The sequence below is a fragment of the Sus scrofa genome, chromosome 1, assembly GCF_000003025.6.
Source record: "Sus scrofa isolate TJ Tabasco breed Duroc chromosome 1, Sscrofa11.1, whole genome shotgun sequence".
Taxonomy (NCBI): Eukaryota; Metazoa; Chordata; class Mammalia; order Artiodactyla; family Suidae; genus Sus; species Sus scrofa.
The window spans coordinates 166,051,692-166,070,076 of NC_010443.5; the positions used below are offsets into that span (position 1 = coordinate 166,051,692).

At 37.1% G+C, this 18,385-nt stretch overlaps 1 protein-coding gene across 1 annotated transcript in view; it reads left to right on the forward strand.

The window, feature by feature from the left end:
* The window catches only part of PIAS1 (protein inhibitor of activated STAT 1), a 130,129-nt gene that overhangs the window by 94,578 nt on the left and 17,166 nt on the right, over positions 1–18,385 (forward strand). Inside the window, exon 8 of the mRNA XM_003121749.6 lies at positions 6,649–6,722. Within this exon, the coding sequence (XP_003121797.3) occupies positions 6,649–6,722 (74 nt within the window). The remainder of the gene's footprint in view (positions 1–6,648; positions 6,723–18,385) is intronic.

Consider the following 18,385-nt stretch of genomic DNA (forward strand, 5'->3'; position numbering starts at 1 on the left):
GGAGGTATCTCAGAACCCCCAGAGTAGATACATTAATTTTTAGCTAGCTTCCATCAGAGTGTATTACAGATGATCTCACTAAGTGTCTTTGTTTTCTACTGGCCTATGAGTTCCTTTGGGCAGGAATTTAATCTTGATTCTTAGCACAGTGCCTGGCACATAGTAGATCATCAGACTTTTGTTAAGTAAACTGATGAGAAGAGGTCTTGAGTAAAAGATCAGGTTTCTGTGCTTCTATCTTCTTGCTCATAAGATGAAGTATTCTGTTTAGTATGTTAACTTATTTCCAGCCTAACATTGTAAAAAGGCTAGAAATTATTTTTATAAACCTAGTACAGGAGTTCCTTCTGTGGTGCAGTGGAATCAGTGGCATCTCTGGATCAATGGGATGCAGATTTGATCCCTGGCCTGGCACAGTGGGTTGAGGATCCAGCATTGCTGCAGCTGTGGTGTGGATTACAACTGCAGCTCAGAACTGATCCCTGGCCCGGGAATTCCATATGCCACAGGGCAGCCAAAAAAGGGGGGGAAAAAACTGAAACAAAACCCTAGAACACACCATCTAATAGAACAGTCTGTGATGATGGAAATGTTTTATATCTGCACTATCCTGTATGGTAGCCACCAGCACCATGTGTCTATTGAGCTCTTGAAATGTGGTAGTACAACTGGGAAACTGAATTTTAAACTTAATTAAATTTAAAGATAGCTGCATGTAACTAGTGGCTAACTCTCATAGTTCAGGACAATGGGGATTTTAAAAGATTAATTTTATTTTTATTTATTTGTTTGTCTTTTTTTTTTTTTTTTTTTCTTTTTTCTTTTCTGGGGCCGCTTCCCGCGGCATATGGAAGTTCCCAGGCTAGGAGTCGAATCGGAGTTGTAGCTGCCGGCCTACGCCAAAGCCACAGCAACACCGGATCTGAGCCGCATCTGCGACCTACACCACAGCTCACAGCAACGCCAGATCCTTAACCCACTGAGCAAGGCCAGGGATCGAACCCTCAACCTCATGGTTCCTAGTCAAATTCGTTAACCACTGCGCCAGGACGGGAACTCCAGAAAGATTAATTTTAAATGTGGCTAGCTGTTACTTTATTATAAGTCATGTAGTAAAATATTGTTACCACTGCAAGCTCACAATGACACAAGAGAACCTGAATACCTGGAAGACTTACCAGTTATTGGTTGTTGTAGCAGGTTGAATATTATATCTTGCTTTTATTCTTCATTCTCTGTCCCACAAAGGATGAATACTTTGCTTTTCCTCCATACTTTCTTGTAAAATTTAACATAATGATTCCCACCTCCTACCTTTCTTCTTTCTTTACTTTGGTTATATTTATTGAAGTAAAATTTTCAGTCAGTAAAAACTTACCTTCTTAAATGTACAGTTTGATGAGTTTGACAGGTATATACAATCATGAACCACATGCCACAATCAAAATATGTAACATTCTTCACCCCAGAAAAGTTCCCCTGTGGCCCTTTGCAGTCCGTCTCATCAGTTTACCCCCAGTTCTTGTAACCATTAATGTGATTTCTGTCTCTGTGGTTTTCCTTTTCCAGAATATCAGATGTTTGAAATCCCACAGCTTATAGCCTTTTGTTTCTAGTTTCTTTCATGTAGTATAATGCTTTTAGGTTCATCCATTTAGTTTGATCCTCTTTATTACTGAGTAGTGTTCCATTTATCTGTACTGTAATTTGTTTATTTATTTATCAGTTGATGGACATTTACGTTGTTTCCAGTTTTGCATTATCATGAATAAAGCTGCTAAAACTATTGCATTTTGCTTATGTATATCTCAGTTTTTATAAGTGCATAGTGCACATTCCATTTTTACATTCCCACCAAAAATATGTGAGATTTTGAGTAGTTCCCCATCCTCACTAGCAGTTGGTATCATCAGGATGCTTTGATTTTAGCTATTCTGGTCACTGTATAGATGATACATTATTGTGATTTTTCTTTTCTTCTGGCAGCACCTGTGGCATGCAGAAGTTCTGGGCCAGGGATCAACCCAAGCTTCAGCAGTAACAATGCTGAATCCTTAACTGCTTGGCCACCAGAGAATTCCCATTGTGGTTTGATTTGCATTTTTCTCATGACTAATGATGCTATGCATCTTTTCATGTGCTTATTTGCTACCTTTATAACTCCTTTGATGAAATATCTATTCAAATTTTTCTCCCATTTCATTAACAGTTTGCGCTTTTTGTGTACTATGATATCATTGCCTAACCCAAGGTGACAAATTTTTTTTTCCTAGAAGTTTTATTGTATTAGCTCTTTTATTTAGGTCTACAATTTAATTTTTATATATGACATAAAGTAAGCTAAGAGGTTCATTTTTTTTCCCAATGTAGATACCCAGTTGTTCCATAACATTTGTCAAAATTCTCATTTTTCCTCTTTTAAATACCTTGGCACCTTTGTCAAAAACCAGTTGGCCGTAGATATATGAGTTTATTTCTGGACTCCATTATTTTCCATTGACCTTTTTGTCTATCCTGTGACAATAACAGTCTTAATTATTGAAGCTTGATAGTAATTCTTGAAATCAGGTAGTCCTCCAACTTTGGTTTGTTTGTTTGTTTTAAGAATTACTTTGGGAGTTCCTGTTGTGGCTCAGCAGGTTACAAACCCAAGTAGTATCCATGAGTTTGTGGGTTTGATCCCTGGCCTCGCTCAGTGGATTAAGAATCTAGTGTTGCTGTCTGAGCTGTGGTGTAGGCCAGCAGCTGCAGCTCCAGTTTGACCCCTAGCCTGGGAACTTCCATACGCTGCACCTGCGGACCTCAAAAAACAAAAAGAAAAAAAAAAGTATTTAGGCTAAGTCAAAAAATTTTAAGTACAGTATATAAAAAGATAATACATAGTGATCAAATAGAATTTATTCCAGGAATACTAGGTTGATATGACATTCAAAAATTAATCAATATAATTCACCTTCTCAGCAAACTAAAAAAATCACATAATCATCTCCATAGATGCAGAAAAACCATTTGGTCAAATTCAATATCCATTACTCAGCCAAAGAGAGAGAAGGGAATTGCTTCAATGTATGTAATAAAGGGTATTTACAAAAAGCCTTTAGCTAATGTAGTTAAGGGTAAAAAGTTTCAATGCATCACCCCTAAGATTGGGAATAATGCAAGAATATCTGCTCTTTTTAAATTTATTTATTTACTTATTTGCTTTTTGAGGGCCACACCCACGGCATGTGGAGGTTCCCAGGCCAGTGGTCTAATCAGAGCTACAGCTGCTGGCCTATGCCACAGCCACAGCAACACCAGGTCTGTGACCCACACCACAGCTCACAGCAATGCCAGGTCCTTAACCCACTGAGCAAGGCCAGAGATTGAACCCACAACCTCATGCTTCCTAATCGTATTCATTTCTGCTGTGCCATGACTGGAACTCCTATTTATTTATTTTTATGGCTATACCCATGGCGTATCAAAGTTCCCAGGCCGGGGACTGAATATGAGCCACAGCTGCAGCTTATGCTACAGCTGCAGCAATGCCAGATCCTCTAACCCACTGGGGACCAAATGTGTGCCTCCACAGTGACCCAAGCCACTGCAGTTGGATTCTTAACCCTTTACGCTGCAGTAGGAACTCCAAGAATATCTGCTTTTAATACCTCTATTCAGCGTTGCCAATAGAGAACCTAGCTTGTCAAATAAAGACAATAATTATTATTCCTATCTAATCTGTATGCTTTTTTTTTTTTGTCTCGCTGTGTTGGCTTGAGATCCTAGCCAACATAATGAGGCAAGAAAAAAGAAGCATACAGATTAGATAGGAGTAATAATTAATTTTTTTATTTGAAGGTGACCTCATTGTGTAGGAAAAATCCCAAGGAAAAAAAAAGCTATTATATCTAATGCGTGAATTTAGCAAGGTTGCAGAATACATGGTCCTTTTTTAACAACTATATTTCTACTAGTTGTGAACAATTAGAAATTGAAATTAAAAAAATAAGAATTTACCATATATCAAAAAATATGAAATACTTAGGGATATGTTACACCAAATATGTACAAGATTTGTATGTTAGAAACTATAAAATTGTTGAGAGAAATTAAAATAAGACCTAACTAATCGATCAGAACACTCAGTATTGTTATTGAAGATATGTCAGTTCTCTCCAAATAAATCTATAGATTAAATTCAATCTAATCAAGATCCTAAAATGTCAAAAGTATCTTTACATGAAAGAATTAAGATTGAGTCTATAATGGCAAAAGTGAAAGGCAAAGCTTTTTTTTTTTTTTTTAGTAAAATTGACAAGCTGATTCTAAAATAATTTCAGAAAATTCTTTCACTTCTGAAAGAAAATGAACATACAAATAACATTTTAAGTCGAAATTGGAGGTTCCATTGTGGCTCATAGGTAATGAACCCAACTAGGATCCATGAGGACGTGGGTTCGATTCCTGGCCTCTCTTGGTGGGTTAAGGATCCGGCATTGCTGTGAGCTGTAGATGCGGCTTGAATCTGGCATTGCTGTGGCTGTGGCATAAGCTGGCAGCTACAGCTCTCATTTGACCCCTAGCCTGGGAACTTACATATGCCCCAGGTGCGGCCCTTAAATTTAAAAAAAAAAAGAGAGAGAGAGAGAGACATTTTAAGTCACAATAGCTGATGTTTATTGAGCATAATGTAAGGTTATTTTAAAGCATTTTTATGTATTAACTCATTTAATCCTTAAAATAATACTATGGGGTACTGTTATTTCCACTTACTAGATGGTGAGATTGAGGCACAGCAAAGTTAAATGACTAAGGCTGAATTCTAACCTAGGCTGGCTCTAGGTCCTGTATTCTGAACCACTACCTCCTGTTGCCTCTCCTCTTTCATTTCTATTTGAAATACTAACACTGAACTTTGTTTTACATAAAGCTGATACTGTGATCTATGGTATTGCTTGGTTTAAGTGGGAGTTTAAATAGACAAAGCCTAAAGTCAATTACTGTTCCCATTACTGTGTGTATGGTGGGTATTAGAGGGGTAGTTGGTGAAGACATGCTGAATGGTTAATAATCACATTAGCATTCTATTTACATTTTTGTTTTCTATGGCAATTGTTGGTCACCTGTAAAAAACTATTTATTAAATGTATCTTTATAAGAAAGGATTGATTAATATTGGGTCTGTGATGGCAAAAGCATACTTTTCATAATTTACATGTAATACTAATTCACGTAAGTGATGGGATATCTATTGTTTCCAAACTAAAACCCAAGGATTGTATGCCTTTTTACATATGATAAAATTTAAGATTTTGGAATTTCTAGGCGGTGAAATGACTTCTTAGTCTCTCATCAGAATCACATCTGGAGCTTTTTAAAAATGACCCACCCATTAGTGTCCCTCTTCTCCGTTCTGATTCAGTGGACAGTTGTAAGATAGTTCTGATGTGCATCTTAGTTGAGATCCACTAGTTTAGAACATCTAAGATTTGGACCATCTCAAAAAAAAATTTGTACTGTATAATCATCATATTTAATAAAGGCAGAATTCTTAATTCTTATAAATGGTTATCAGTTCAACAGATGTTTTCTCTGAAATCATTTTTCCTTATCCACCAATTTTTCCCTTCCTCTTCTCCCTCCCTCTTCCCCCCCCCCCTTTCTTCCTTTCTACCTACCTACCTACCTACCAGTCTATCAACTACAACTATCAGGTCACATCCAGTTGTGCCTCAGCTCTGAAATTCTGTGATAGACTGTGCACAACTACTCAACTTGAGAGCACCCTCACCCATATAGACTTTTAAGTTACTTTGGAACAGTTTCTAAAGCTATTGGAATATTACATTAAGGCATTTTCGGTCTCACTTCTATGTTGAAGTTTAAAGTTCTGAGGTTTTGAGAAGTAACTTATCTCAGGTTTTCAGATGAGAAGTATAAAGTTAGAGTGACCGAGAGTTATAGAATGGCTTTAAAAGTAAAATTACCAGTGTGTCCTCTCTTAACAACAATAGGAAATTTGAACTGAGAAAACTTAGACTTAACTAGTCTGGGCTATTATTTTGCCAGAAGTAAAATTAAATTCAGAGAGAATTGATTTGCCCAAAGTAGCATAATTAGTTTATGGATAAGTAAATGTAAAACAAGTAATTACATAGTAAAAAAGCAATTGAATGTTTATAATTTGAAAATAGAATTAATTTGTTTACAATGTTTTGTTACCTGAGCTTTGTAAAAGCTTGTGTTAGTTTTATAGTTACTTTCTTTTAAAGAATATTGTCATAGTTTAAAAGAAAGAAACCTTTATCCAGAATCTTAGGGTTATAAAAGAAAAAGAGTCTGCCATCAATTGAATATGTCAACCTGCTATAGAAATTTTCTTATATTAGTATAATACAGTTTTTGTTTCATGGGTGAGAAATAGGAAACTTAAAGGAAATGTGGTCAATCTATAGAGAGACCATTGTTTTCTTTCTTTTGCTTATTGTAGTGCTTATAAACTATATAATTGCTTTTATCTTTTCATTCAATTTATTGGAAAATACTCTGCAGATCATTTTTGAGTTCCTTTTTTTTTTAAGTTACTCATTTTAAGTTTCTTATTTTTTTCCTTTTGTTGCATCAGTGATGTCTTTAATAAACTTCTTCTGTTTGTTTGAATGTTAGTTAAAGAGAAATTGACTGCGGATCCAGACAGTGAAATAGCTACAACCAGCCTGAGGGTTTCTCTACTATGTCCAGTAAGTGTTAATACTTGCTCTCCAGACGGTTTAATGTATATTTTCTGTTTTAAGTATTTCCAGTATTTGAAAAATTCTGTTAACTTGAAACATGCCCATTTTTGTTAGAGTATATGAAAAGGGAAATACATTGTTATTTAGTCTTAAGATTTGAAATCTAAACAAATTTATGTCTGTAAAAATTTTCTACTCTAGGGGTTCCTGTCGTGGCACAGCGGAAACGAATCCGACTAGGAACCATGAGGTTGAGGGTTCGATCCCTGGCCTTGCCCAGTGGGTTAAGGATCCGGCCTTGCCGTGAGCTGTGGCGTAGGTTGCAGACATGGCTCGGATCTAGCGTTGCTGTGGCTGTGGCGTAGGCCGGCGGCAACAGCTCTGATTGGACCCCTAGCCTGAGAACCTCCATATGCTGCTAGTGCAGCCCTAAAGACAAAAAGAAAAAAAAAAATTTCTACTCCAACAAGTTAGACTTAAATATTGCTGTGGTTATTAATTGACTGTCTCTCAGACATAAGTGTAAAATCTCCAAATAAGGCATGTTTATTTTCTCAGTGTATTTATTAAAATTTCATTTTTAAAAATAGTATACCTCTGAATAAAAATTTGGCCATGATTGTTGACATATTCTTTTTTTTTTTTTTTTTTCGTCTTTTCTAGGGCCGCACCCAAGGCATATGGAGGTTCCCAGGCTAGGGGTCCAGTCAGAGCTGTAGCTGCCGGCCTACGCCAGAGCCACAGCAACACCAGATCCGAGCCGCGTCTGCGAACTACACCACAGCTCACGGCAACGCCGGATCCTTAACCCACTGGGCAAGGCCAGGGATCGAACCTGCAACTTCATGGTTCCTAGTCGGATTTGTTAACCACTGAGCCACGATAGGAACTCCGACATATTCAATTTAATCATTTTTCCAATAGTGACTATATTATACCAATCCACCAATTAAAAACTTATTCTATTTAGCCTCAAGAGTTGAATTGGCTATGCATATAAAAATGAACTTTAAAAAAAAAAAAAAAAGAGTTCCCATCATGGCTCAGTGGAAACGAATCTAACTAGCATCCATGAGGACACAGGTTTGATCCCTAGCCTCGCTCATTGGGTTAAGGATCTGGCATTGCCATGAACTGTGGAGTAGGTTGAAGATGTGGCTCAGATCTGACATTGCTGTGGATATGGTGTGGGCCAGCGGCTACAGCTTTGATGGGAACCTCCATATGCTTCGGGTGAGGCCCTAAAAGGACAAAAAATAAAATAAAAAATAAAAATGAACTAGAAATATTTTTAAACCAGAAAATGAGATCAGTTTCAATCATTTCTACAAAATATATATAAGGCCTAAGACATAGAAATCGATTAAAGTATGTGAAAAAGTTTCCAACCATGTGCTGTTAAGGTTTATTTCTTAACTAGTCTGATGTTAGGTCCACCAGTAGTAAGAATGGTGGTTGAATGATGCTTTCATACAAAAATATGTGAAAAACCAAAAGTAAATTATTTGATGTTTTGATTGCCTTTTCTATAGTTAATCAAATTAATTATATATAAGTTGGGAAGAAAGTATGAAAAATGAGAGGACACAGATGTTTCCTGATTTGCTGAGATTGTTCAGGCAAGCCTGATAGTGAAAGCTTTTAATATTGAAATCCTACTAACCTAAGGTGATGATGTTTTTTATTCTTAAAAATTTTAAGCAAAAATTAAATGTTATTTGTCTTATATTTTAGTATTTTATAATTATAAAACCTCAAGCACAATATGAAAAAGTCATTAGCTCATGAATTATTTTATAATATAGTATTTTGCATGGCTCTTTTTTAAAAAACTTTTATAGTGCATTATTAAACGTCTATAAATTACAGAGGGGGGGGACCCTGGTGATGTTAATAAAAACCACCAAATGTGTCCTTTTGTGTATATCCTTCTTTTTATTTCTTATTGTAGCCATTCTTTAGGGAAATTACTTTGATTCTAGACATTTTATGTTATTGTTTTAAATTTTGAAATTTTTTTTCCCCAATATATGATGCAATCATTGATAGAACTGAAAGGAGAAATATATGGCAGCACATCTATTCAGTACCCTACTTTCAGTTATGGATGGAATAATGAGACAGGCCAACAAGGAAGCAAAGGACTCAAGCAACACTATATACCGATTGGACCCAACAGACATATACAGAATACTACATCCAACAAAGCAGATTATATATTCATCTCAAGTATACATAGAACATTCCAAAAGAGAGCACATGTTAGGTCACAAAACAAGTCGTAACAAATTTAAGATTAAAATTACATAAAATATCTTTTCTGATCACAGTGGAATGAAACTAGAAATCAATAGCAGGAGGAAAAGAGGAAAATCCACAAATATGTGGAAATTAAACAACGCATTCTTAAACAACCAGTGGGTCAAAGAAGAAATCACAAGGGAATTTAGAACTTATCTGAAGACAAATGAAAATGAAATGCAGTATACCAAAACTTACAGAATGAAGCAGAAGCAGCAAGAACAGGGAAGTTTATAGCAGTAAGTGCTTAAATTAAAAGAGAGATATTAAAATGGCAGCCTAAGAGTTCCCGTCATGGCTCAGTGGTTAATGAATCCAACTAGAAACCCTGAGGTTGTGGGTTCGATCCTGGCCTTGCTCAGTGGGTTAAGAATCCAGCATTGCTGTGAGCTCTGGTGTAGGTTGCATATGAGGCTTGGATCCCATGTTGCTATGGCCCTGGTGTAGGCCAGCGGCTACAGCTCCAATTCGACCCCTAGCCTGGGAACCTCCATATGCCACGGGAACAGCCCAAGAAATGGCAAAAAGACCAAAAAAATATATAAAAAAATAAAATGGCAACCTAATTTTTACACCTCAGGAAACGAGAAAAAAGAAAACAATCCCAAAGTCAGCAGAAGGAAATAATAAAAGATTAGAAGAGAGATAAATGAAATAGAGAGTAGAAAAACATTCCAAAAAAATCATGAGACCAAGAGTTGATTTTTTGACAAGATCAGCAAATTTGACAAACCCTTAGCTAGACCAAGAAAAAAAAAGAGGGGAGTTGTAACTCAGGGTTAAGAACACAACATAGTGTCCATGAGGATGCAGGTTTGATCCCTGGCCTCGCCCAGTTGGCTAAGGATCCAGTGTTGCCACAAGCTGTGGGGTAGATCTCAGACACAGCTTGAATCCATCATTGCCCAGCTATGGTATAGGCCTATAGCTGCAGCTCTAATTTTTCTAGCCTGGGAACTTCTATATGCTGCACATGCAGCCATAAAAAGAAAAACAAAAAGAAGAAAGAGGGAAGACTCAAATATCTAAAATTAGAAATGAAAGAGGAGACATTTTAACTTATGCCAAAGAAATAAAAGGATTATAAGAAACTACTATGCCAACAAATTGGATAATCTAGAAGAAATGGATGAATTCCTAGAAATCTGCAACTTACCAAGACTGAATCATGAAGAAATAAGAAATTAGTGAGAAGTTTAAAGCGGCAATGAAAAGGTCAGGTCTCTAGAGCTTTACTAGAGAATCCCACCAAACTTTTTTTTTTTGCTTGTTAGGGCTGTACCTGGGGCATACGAAGGTTCCCAAGCTAGGCATCATATCGGAGCTATAGCCGCCAGCCTACGCCACAGCCATAGCAATGCAGGATCCAAGCCACATCTGCAACTTATACCACAGTTCATGGCAATGCCAGATCCTTAACCCATTGAGCGAGGCCAGGGATTGAACTTAACAACCTCATGGTTACTAGTTGGATTTGTTTCTGCTGCACCACACTGGGAACTACCCCTACCAAACATTTAAAGAATTAACACCTTTTTAAAGCTCTTCCAAAGAATTGAAGACTATTCCCAAACTCATTCTGTGAGGCTAGCATTACTGACCCCAAAACAAAATGGGAAAAAAAAAAAAAACATGAAACCCCAGAAAACTGCATACTAATATCCCTGATAAATATTGATGCAAAACCCCTAAACAAAATACTAGCAAACTTAATCCACCAGCACATTAAAAAGATCATACACCAGACCAAGTAGGACTCATATCTGGAATATGAGGATGGTTCACAGAAAAATAAATCATTGTGATATACCACATTAACAGAATGAAGGACAAAAATCACATGATCTACTCAATCCATGATCTACTCAAAAACATTTGATAGAATTCAGCACTCTTTCATGATAAAAACACTCAGCATACTACGAGTGGAAGGAAACTTCCTTAGTATAGTAAAAGCTGTATATGAAAAGCTCACAGTAAACATCATCCTTAATATGTAAAGACTTGAAAGCTCTTCCTCTAAGGTCAAGAACAAGGCAGGGATGCCCACTCTCACCACTGCTGTTTGACATAGTACTGGAAAATCTAGCTACAGCAATTTAAGAAGAAAAAGTTTGGGAAAAAATTAAAATATCTGTTTCCAGATGTTAATGATATTTTATGTAGAAAACCTTAAAAATTCCATACACATACCAAAAAAAAAAAAAAAAAAAAAAAAACTATTAGAACTGAATTCACCAAAGTTGTAGGATACAAAATCAACAGTCAAAAATTAGTTGCACTTCTATACACTGACAGTGACCAAATTAAAAAGGAAATTAAGAACACAGTCCCATTTACTATAGCATCAAAAAGGATAAAATATTTAGGGAAAAACTCAACCAAGAAGATTGAAAACCATAAAATGTTACAAAAATAATTCAAAGAAGATAGAAATAAATGGAAAGATATCCCATAATTATGGATTAAAAGAGTTAATATTGTTAAATTGTTCATAGTATCCAAAATGATCTACAGATTCAGTGTAATTCCTATCAAATCCCAATAACATTTTTTGCAGAAATTGAAAAAAAAACTAAAATTTCTATGAAATCTCAAAGGACCCAGATTTCAAAACATGTTCCAAAGCAATAGTAATTAAGATGGTGTGGTACTGACATAAAGAAAGATGAGGAGTTCCCATTGTGGCGCAGCAGTTAACGAATCTGACTAGGAACCGTGAGGTTGCGGGTTTGGTCCCTGCCCTTGCTCAGTGGGTTAAGGATCCGGTGTTGCCATGAGCTGTGGTGTAGGTTGCAGACGTGTCTCGGATCCCGCATTGCTGTGGCTCTGGCGTAGGCCGGTGGCTACAGCTCCCATTAGACCCCTAGTGTGGGAACCTCCATGTGCCGTGGAAGTGGCCCTAGAAAAGGCAAAAAGACAAAAAAAAAAAAGAGAGAAAGAGATGGTATGGACCAGTGGAACAAAATAGAGAACCCAGAAACAAAGTCTTGCATGTATGGTCACATGCCTTTTTATAGAAGTGCCAAGACTAATGAGGGAAAGACGGCCTCTTTAAATAAAATGGCACTGGGAAAACTGGATATTCACATGGAAAATAATGAAGTTGGACCCTTAGTATACAGTGTATGTAAGAATTATCTCAAAATAGATTAATGACCCAAAGTGTGTTATACTCCTAGAAGACATGGGAAGCGGGGGGAGTTTCACTTGAATTTGTCAAAAGCTTCTTGGATATGACACCAAAAGAAAGCACAGGTAACAAAAGCAAAAATAGAGAAAGGGGGTACACCAAACTTAAAAAAACTGTTAAAGGGAACAATTTAGCAGAGTGAAAAGACAACTCAGGTATGCAAGGACATAATTGAAAATTGTATAGCTGTTAAGAGGTAATTACTCAGAATATATAAGGAACTTTTATAACCCAACAACAACAGAAAAACCGCCTGATTAAAAATAGGCAAGAGGAGTTACCAGTGTGGCTCAGTGGGTTACAAACCTGACATAGTGTTGGCGAGGATGCAGGATTGATCCCTGGCTTCACATAGTGGGTTAAAGATCCAGTGTTGCCACAAGCTGTGGCATAGGTGACAGATTTAAAAAAAAAAAGTAGGCAAAAGGATTGAGTAGACATTTCTCCAAAGAAGATATACACAATGGCTAACAAAGCACATCAAAAGATGTTCAGCATCACTAATCATTAAGAAAATGCATATCAAAATCCCATGACCCATCACTTCATTCCTTTCAGAAGAAAAAGAAAACAAATGTCAGTGAGGATACCAGAGACACCGGAATACTTGTACACTCTTGGTGGGAATGTAAAATGCCGTAACCATTATGAAAAACAGTATGGAATTTAAAAATTAAAAATAGAATTTCCATATGATTCAGCAATTCCTCTAGGTATATATCCAAAAGAATTCAAAGCAAGATGTCAAATAATTTGTATACTCATGTTCATAGCATTATGCATAATAGCCAAAGGGTAGAAACAACCCAAATGTCCATTAAGAGATGAACAAATAAAATTAGGTATACATACATACAATAAAATATGTATGTAGCATTTGAAAAGAAGGAAATCCTATCCTATGCTACAACATGGTTAACTTCAAGAACGTTACAATAAGCAAAATAAGCTAGTCACACAACCATGAATACTATGTGATTCTACTCATGAAATAGTCAAAAATCATAGAAACAGGAAGTAGAAAGGTGGTTATCAAGGGCTAAGGAGAGGTGAATTAGTAGGTATAGAGTTTCAGTATTGCTGGATGAAAAAGTTCTAGAGATCTGTCAAACAACAGTGTGAATATATTCAGCATTACTCACTTACATCAAGATGGTTATAGTGGTAAATTTAACATCAAATTTTTTTTTACTACAATAAGAAATATTGCTGGGGGACGTGGGGTGGATTCTTAAGTAATTGGATAAATGTTATAACAGACTATGGTGTAAAGATAGGTGATGTTTTTTAGCATTTAGAAAAATGGTTCACAGAACAAGTAAATGGAGGATGGGAAAAAGAGGTTGTTTGGGGGGTTTTTTTTTTTGTTCTTTTTTGGCTTTTTAGGGCCGTACCCACAGCATATGGAATTTCCCAGGCTAGGAGTCAAATCGGAGCTGTACCTGCTATTCTACACCACAGCCACAGCAATGAAGGATCCAAGCCACATCTTCAACCTACACTGCAGTTCATGGCAATGCTGGATGGATCATTAACCCATTGAGCAAGGCCATGGATCGAACCCATGTCTTCGTGGATACTAGTGGGATTCGTTAACCACTGAGCCACAATGGGAACTCCAGAGTTATAAAGGTGAGTGTTTACCATGCCCTCTTTTCTCCAAACATCTGTTCATCCACCCTCCCCCTCCCATTCCATTATAAAACACCAGTTTAAAGAATATGAGAGGAGTTCCCGTCATGGCGCAGTGGTTAACGAATCCGACTAGGAACCATGAGGTTGCCAGTTCAGTCCCTGCCCTTGCTCAGTGGGTTAAGGATCCGGCGTTGCCGTGAGCTGTGGTGTAGGTTGCAGATGCGGCTCGGATCCTGCGTTGCTGTGGCTCTGGCGTAGGCCGGGGGCTACAGCTCTGATTCGACCCCTAGCCTGGGAACCTCCATATGCCACAGGAATGGCCCAAGAAATGGCAAAAAGAAAAAAGGAAAAAAAAAAAGAACATGAAAAATTTAGCAAAGTGCATAAGCTTTATTATCCACTGAAATCATTGGAAGGAGTCTCGTTTTTCTGCGGTCTCACTTTTAAAATGTTTATAATTGGCTGCTATATGTGGTGTTTATTTAGATGAAGCATTTATTCATATAAATAAGCACAATATAAATCTTGATGTTTTATTTATAGAACTATTTTTGAATATCATAGTTAAGATGATCTTCTTTATTAGAAAATGTTAATCACATTTTGCTCCTCTTAATGGGCCACTTTAAAATTTTTCTTTCCATCTCCCTTCTTCTCATTTATTTATTTATTTGTTTATTTATGTCTTTTATGTGACTGTTCCCATGGCATATGGAAGTTCCCAGGCTAGGGGTTGAGTTGGAGCCGCAGCTGCCAGCCTACACCACAGCCACAACAATGCCAGATCAGAGCCACGTCTGAGAACTACACCACAGCTCACAGCAACTCTGGATCCTTAATCCACTGAGTGAGGCCAGGGATCAAACTTGCATCCTCATGGATGCTAGTCAGATTTGTTTCCGCTGAGCCACATGAAGTCCAAATAGTTTTGAAGGGTTTTTTGTTTGTTTGTTTTTTGTTTGTTTGTTTTCTTTTTAGGGCCATACTCAAAGCATGTAGAAGTTCCCAGGCTAGGAATTGAATCGGAGCTAACATTGCCAGCCTATGCCACAGCCACAGCAAGTAGGATCCAAGCCACATCTATGATGTACAGCACAGCTCATGGCAATGCAGGATCCTTAACCCACTGAGCAAGGCCAGGGATCAAACCTACATCCCTATGGATACTAGTCATACTCTTTTCCTCCGTGCCACAATGGAACTTCTTTTTCTCTTTAGTTTCAACAGTTTTAGCAGTTTATTTTAAATTGACTTATGCTTTCAAAATTCATATTACAGGAAAAACATACATATAATCCATAATTATTATACTTTGATGGATTTCTATTTGGCCAAAGGGACAATCCTTTTACAATTATTCTGGAACAGTAGGCAATATATTTTAGGTATGTTTTTACTCTAAAAAGTAAAACTTAGTAATGACAACTCATCTATATATCAAATTTATAGAATAATAAAAGAGATTTGTTCCTTTGAAATATGTAAATACGATGTCTGACTGTGCATTTGAATTGCCCTTGTGATATACACAGCTCAAAATAAATGAGTTTCTGTTGTTTATTTGCCATTTAGCTAAAGGCAATGAAAATAATTAAAAATGTTTTTGCTCTTTGGGAATTTTTTAGTTCTGATTTATTAAAAATAGAGCTAGAAAAATATTTGAGAAACCTGCTTAGTGAGATACTTCATACACCTGAGACACTTCCTAGACCTCTAAACTCACTTGGAGTTGATAGAAGGAAAACAACAAGATATTTGGAAATTTATTCATGAAATATTTATGATGATGATGATAGAAAAGTTGTGAAATTCTTAAAATCATACTATTCCTTTTTATAAAGAAAAAGTATATATATTACTGATGTTTTTAGGTTCCTTTTGGTACAAGCTGGTTTGAACTTATATATCTAGGTAGGGTATTTTTCTTGTAGTATCATCAGTTACTGTTATGTTATGGAAAGATTAGTGGCATTAGAAAACTACCTTGAGAGTTGTTTTCAAGGTGATTATTTGCAAATGATGCTTCTTTTCTGATACCAAGTTAGACAATTCAGTGTCCATTTGTAGATAAGTATTTAGAAGTTAGTGATTGTTTTTAAAAATCAGGAATATGAGGATTATCATATGACACTATTTTGTGATTCTTTGAAGCAAGGCATTTGTGTGACAGCTAATAAACTGCATTTTGAATTGAACTTTTCCTTTCTCATACCTGTTTGTAAATATCCTTCCTGTACCACTCATGTAGCAGTGTTCCATAAAAACTCTGTAGGTAAACTTGTCGGTGTGGCTTATCATAAATGTTTGAGAGTTGCTCTTTTCACCAAAAAAGATGTCACTGACAGCTGGGGATAATAGTACTGAAGGGATGTGAGATGACAGTCTTTGGAGAATAACTACTTTTGAGAGTATAAGTTTTATGGCCTATGGCTTGGATTCTGAAACAGTATTTCTAATTTTCTTATCCATTGTCTTCATGAACTATCAAAAGTAGCCCACTAGATTTGCAGTTACATTAAACCTTGTCTACAGTCACTATGTTTGTCTAGGATTTCTCTACTTAGTATTAAGGCAGTGGCAAGTATGCCTCCTCAGTAGGAATTTGCACTTCACAGATAAATTAAGGTCTTAATTTGACTTAAGATGTAAAAATTTAATTTAGCACCACTGTTTAGATCATTTGGCGAATGTTTTCAGACTAATGCAGCATGTCTTGGCTAATGGTAAATAGATGATTTTTCTGTTATAGGAGTTAGTGTGTGTGTGTGTGTCTTTTCATCAGGTACTTAGGGAAATCAAATCATGAAAATTGTATAGAAGTATAAAGTAATGAAGTTGTTGCATACTGTGTGAGCTCAGACTAGAAGACTGACTGAGCTGAGATTTGAGTGGGTCTCTTGCTCACTTACAGAGTGAGTTGAAGCAAATATGTTTCTGTACTTTATAATGTGGGACATATATTGAGCATTTACTGTGTGTCAGGCCTTGTGCAATAAATATAGTTTAGACCCCTCAATCTTGTAATAATAGTCTAGATGCTGTTTTTATTTTTTATCCCCATTTAGTAAAATTGAAGCTCAGAGAGACTAAATAACATCCAAGATTCACACCCTAAGTAGTAGGGCCAGGATTCCAACCTAGGTAGTCTAATTCCAGAACTCATACTTAGGGCTGCCTCATGAAGAGCTGCATACACCCTGCACGCTGTCCATGAATAGTGCCTCCTGGCACTGCTCAGTGTACACAGACAAAGACTGATGAATATGGAGTTCCCTTCGTGACTCAGTGGTTAATGAACCTGACTAGGATCCATGAGGATGTGGATTCGATCCCTGGCCTTGCTCAGTGGGTTAAGGATCTGGTGTTGCTGTGGCCATGACTGTGGTGTAGGTCAGCAGTGTTAGCTCTGATTAGACCTCTAGCCTGAGAACCTCTATATGCCTTGGATGCAGCCCTAAAAAAAGCGGGGGGGGGGGGGCAAAAAAAAAAAGACTGATGAATACACCAGACTGTCTTTCTGCTGTATGTATAGCAGATACATTTCCAGGTGTCGAGGATTAGGAGATGAGCCCAGTGTGTTGCTAGCATGAGAAGAAATGCATAGATAAATAGTGTAATCGTATGCAGGGTAGAGTTGGGAGCACAGAGAAGGGAGCCGTCAGTTTTCTCTACATCCCTCCTGTCCATACTTCTGATACTGTAAACTGGCATTACTCCCTTCTCATGAAGTGATAGCACATTCTGGGTCCTTTTTTATTCTTCATCACTACATCCTGTTGAAGTAAGGAGGAAACAGTGTTACCTCAGAGATAGAAAATGCAGCCCAGCAAGGTTAAATGCCTTTCCTAGAGGCACAGTAAATCATTGGTACCCGGACAGTAATTTAGGGCCCAAAATGAAATTGCACATTTTCCTGAAATTCTCCTAAGCCAAGATCCTTTTTTTTCCCCTCATTTAACTCGTAGCCTTATCAAGTCTTTGTATTTTTCAAGCTTGCAAATATGTGAAAGATCTTATACTAATGTTTAACAGTGTGGTTACTGAAAGTGGATAATTTCTATCCTGTACAGTTATTGTGGCCTCTGGGGACCCTACAGTGATAATCCAGCTGTACTGTATGAGGTGTCCTCCATACAAGGAGGTCATGACATGGTAGCTCCCTGGGCAGGTCTCTGGAAAGCTTCTGTGCTTTGGGCCAAAGCTAGCAGTTCAGGGACCAGAAGAAGCAGATTTTGTTGTTCATAGGACAGACTCAACTTCTGTCAGCTTAAGCATTAATTGCAGGGCCATAAGAGCAAGTCTAATAACATGTTAGAGGTCCAGAGGTGTTTGCTGAATGGCCTGTGATGGTGCCCAGTGAGGGAGGAAATACAGGGAGTGCACAGTCCTGGCTTTTTCTCAGAGCTTTGCTTTGGCAGTTATGCCAGACATTGTGGGGAATACTTACTCTGTTTTTGCCTGTAAGTCACTCTCATGCAGAGATCAGATTGATGTATGTTTCTATGTTTTGTGGCGTTTAATAAAGCATTCCTTTTTCCTT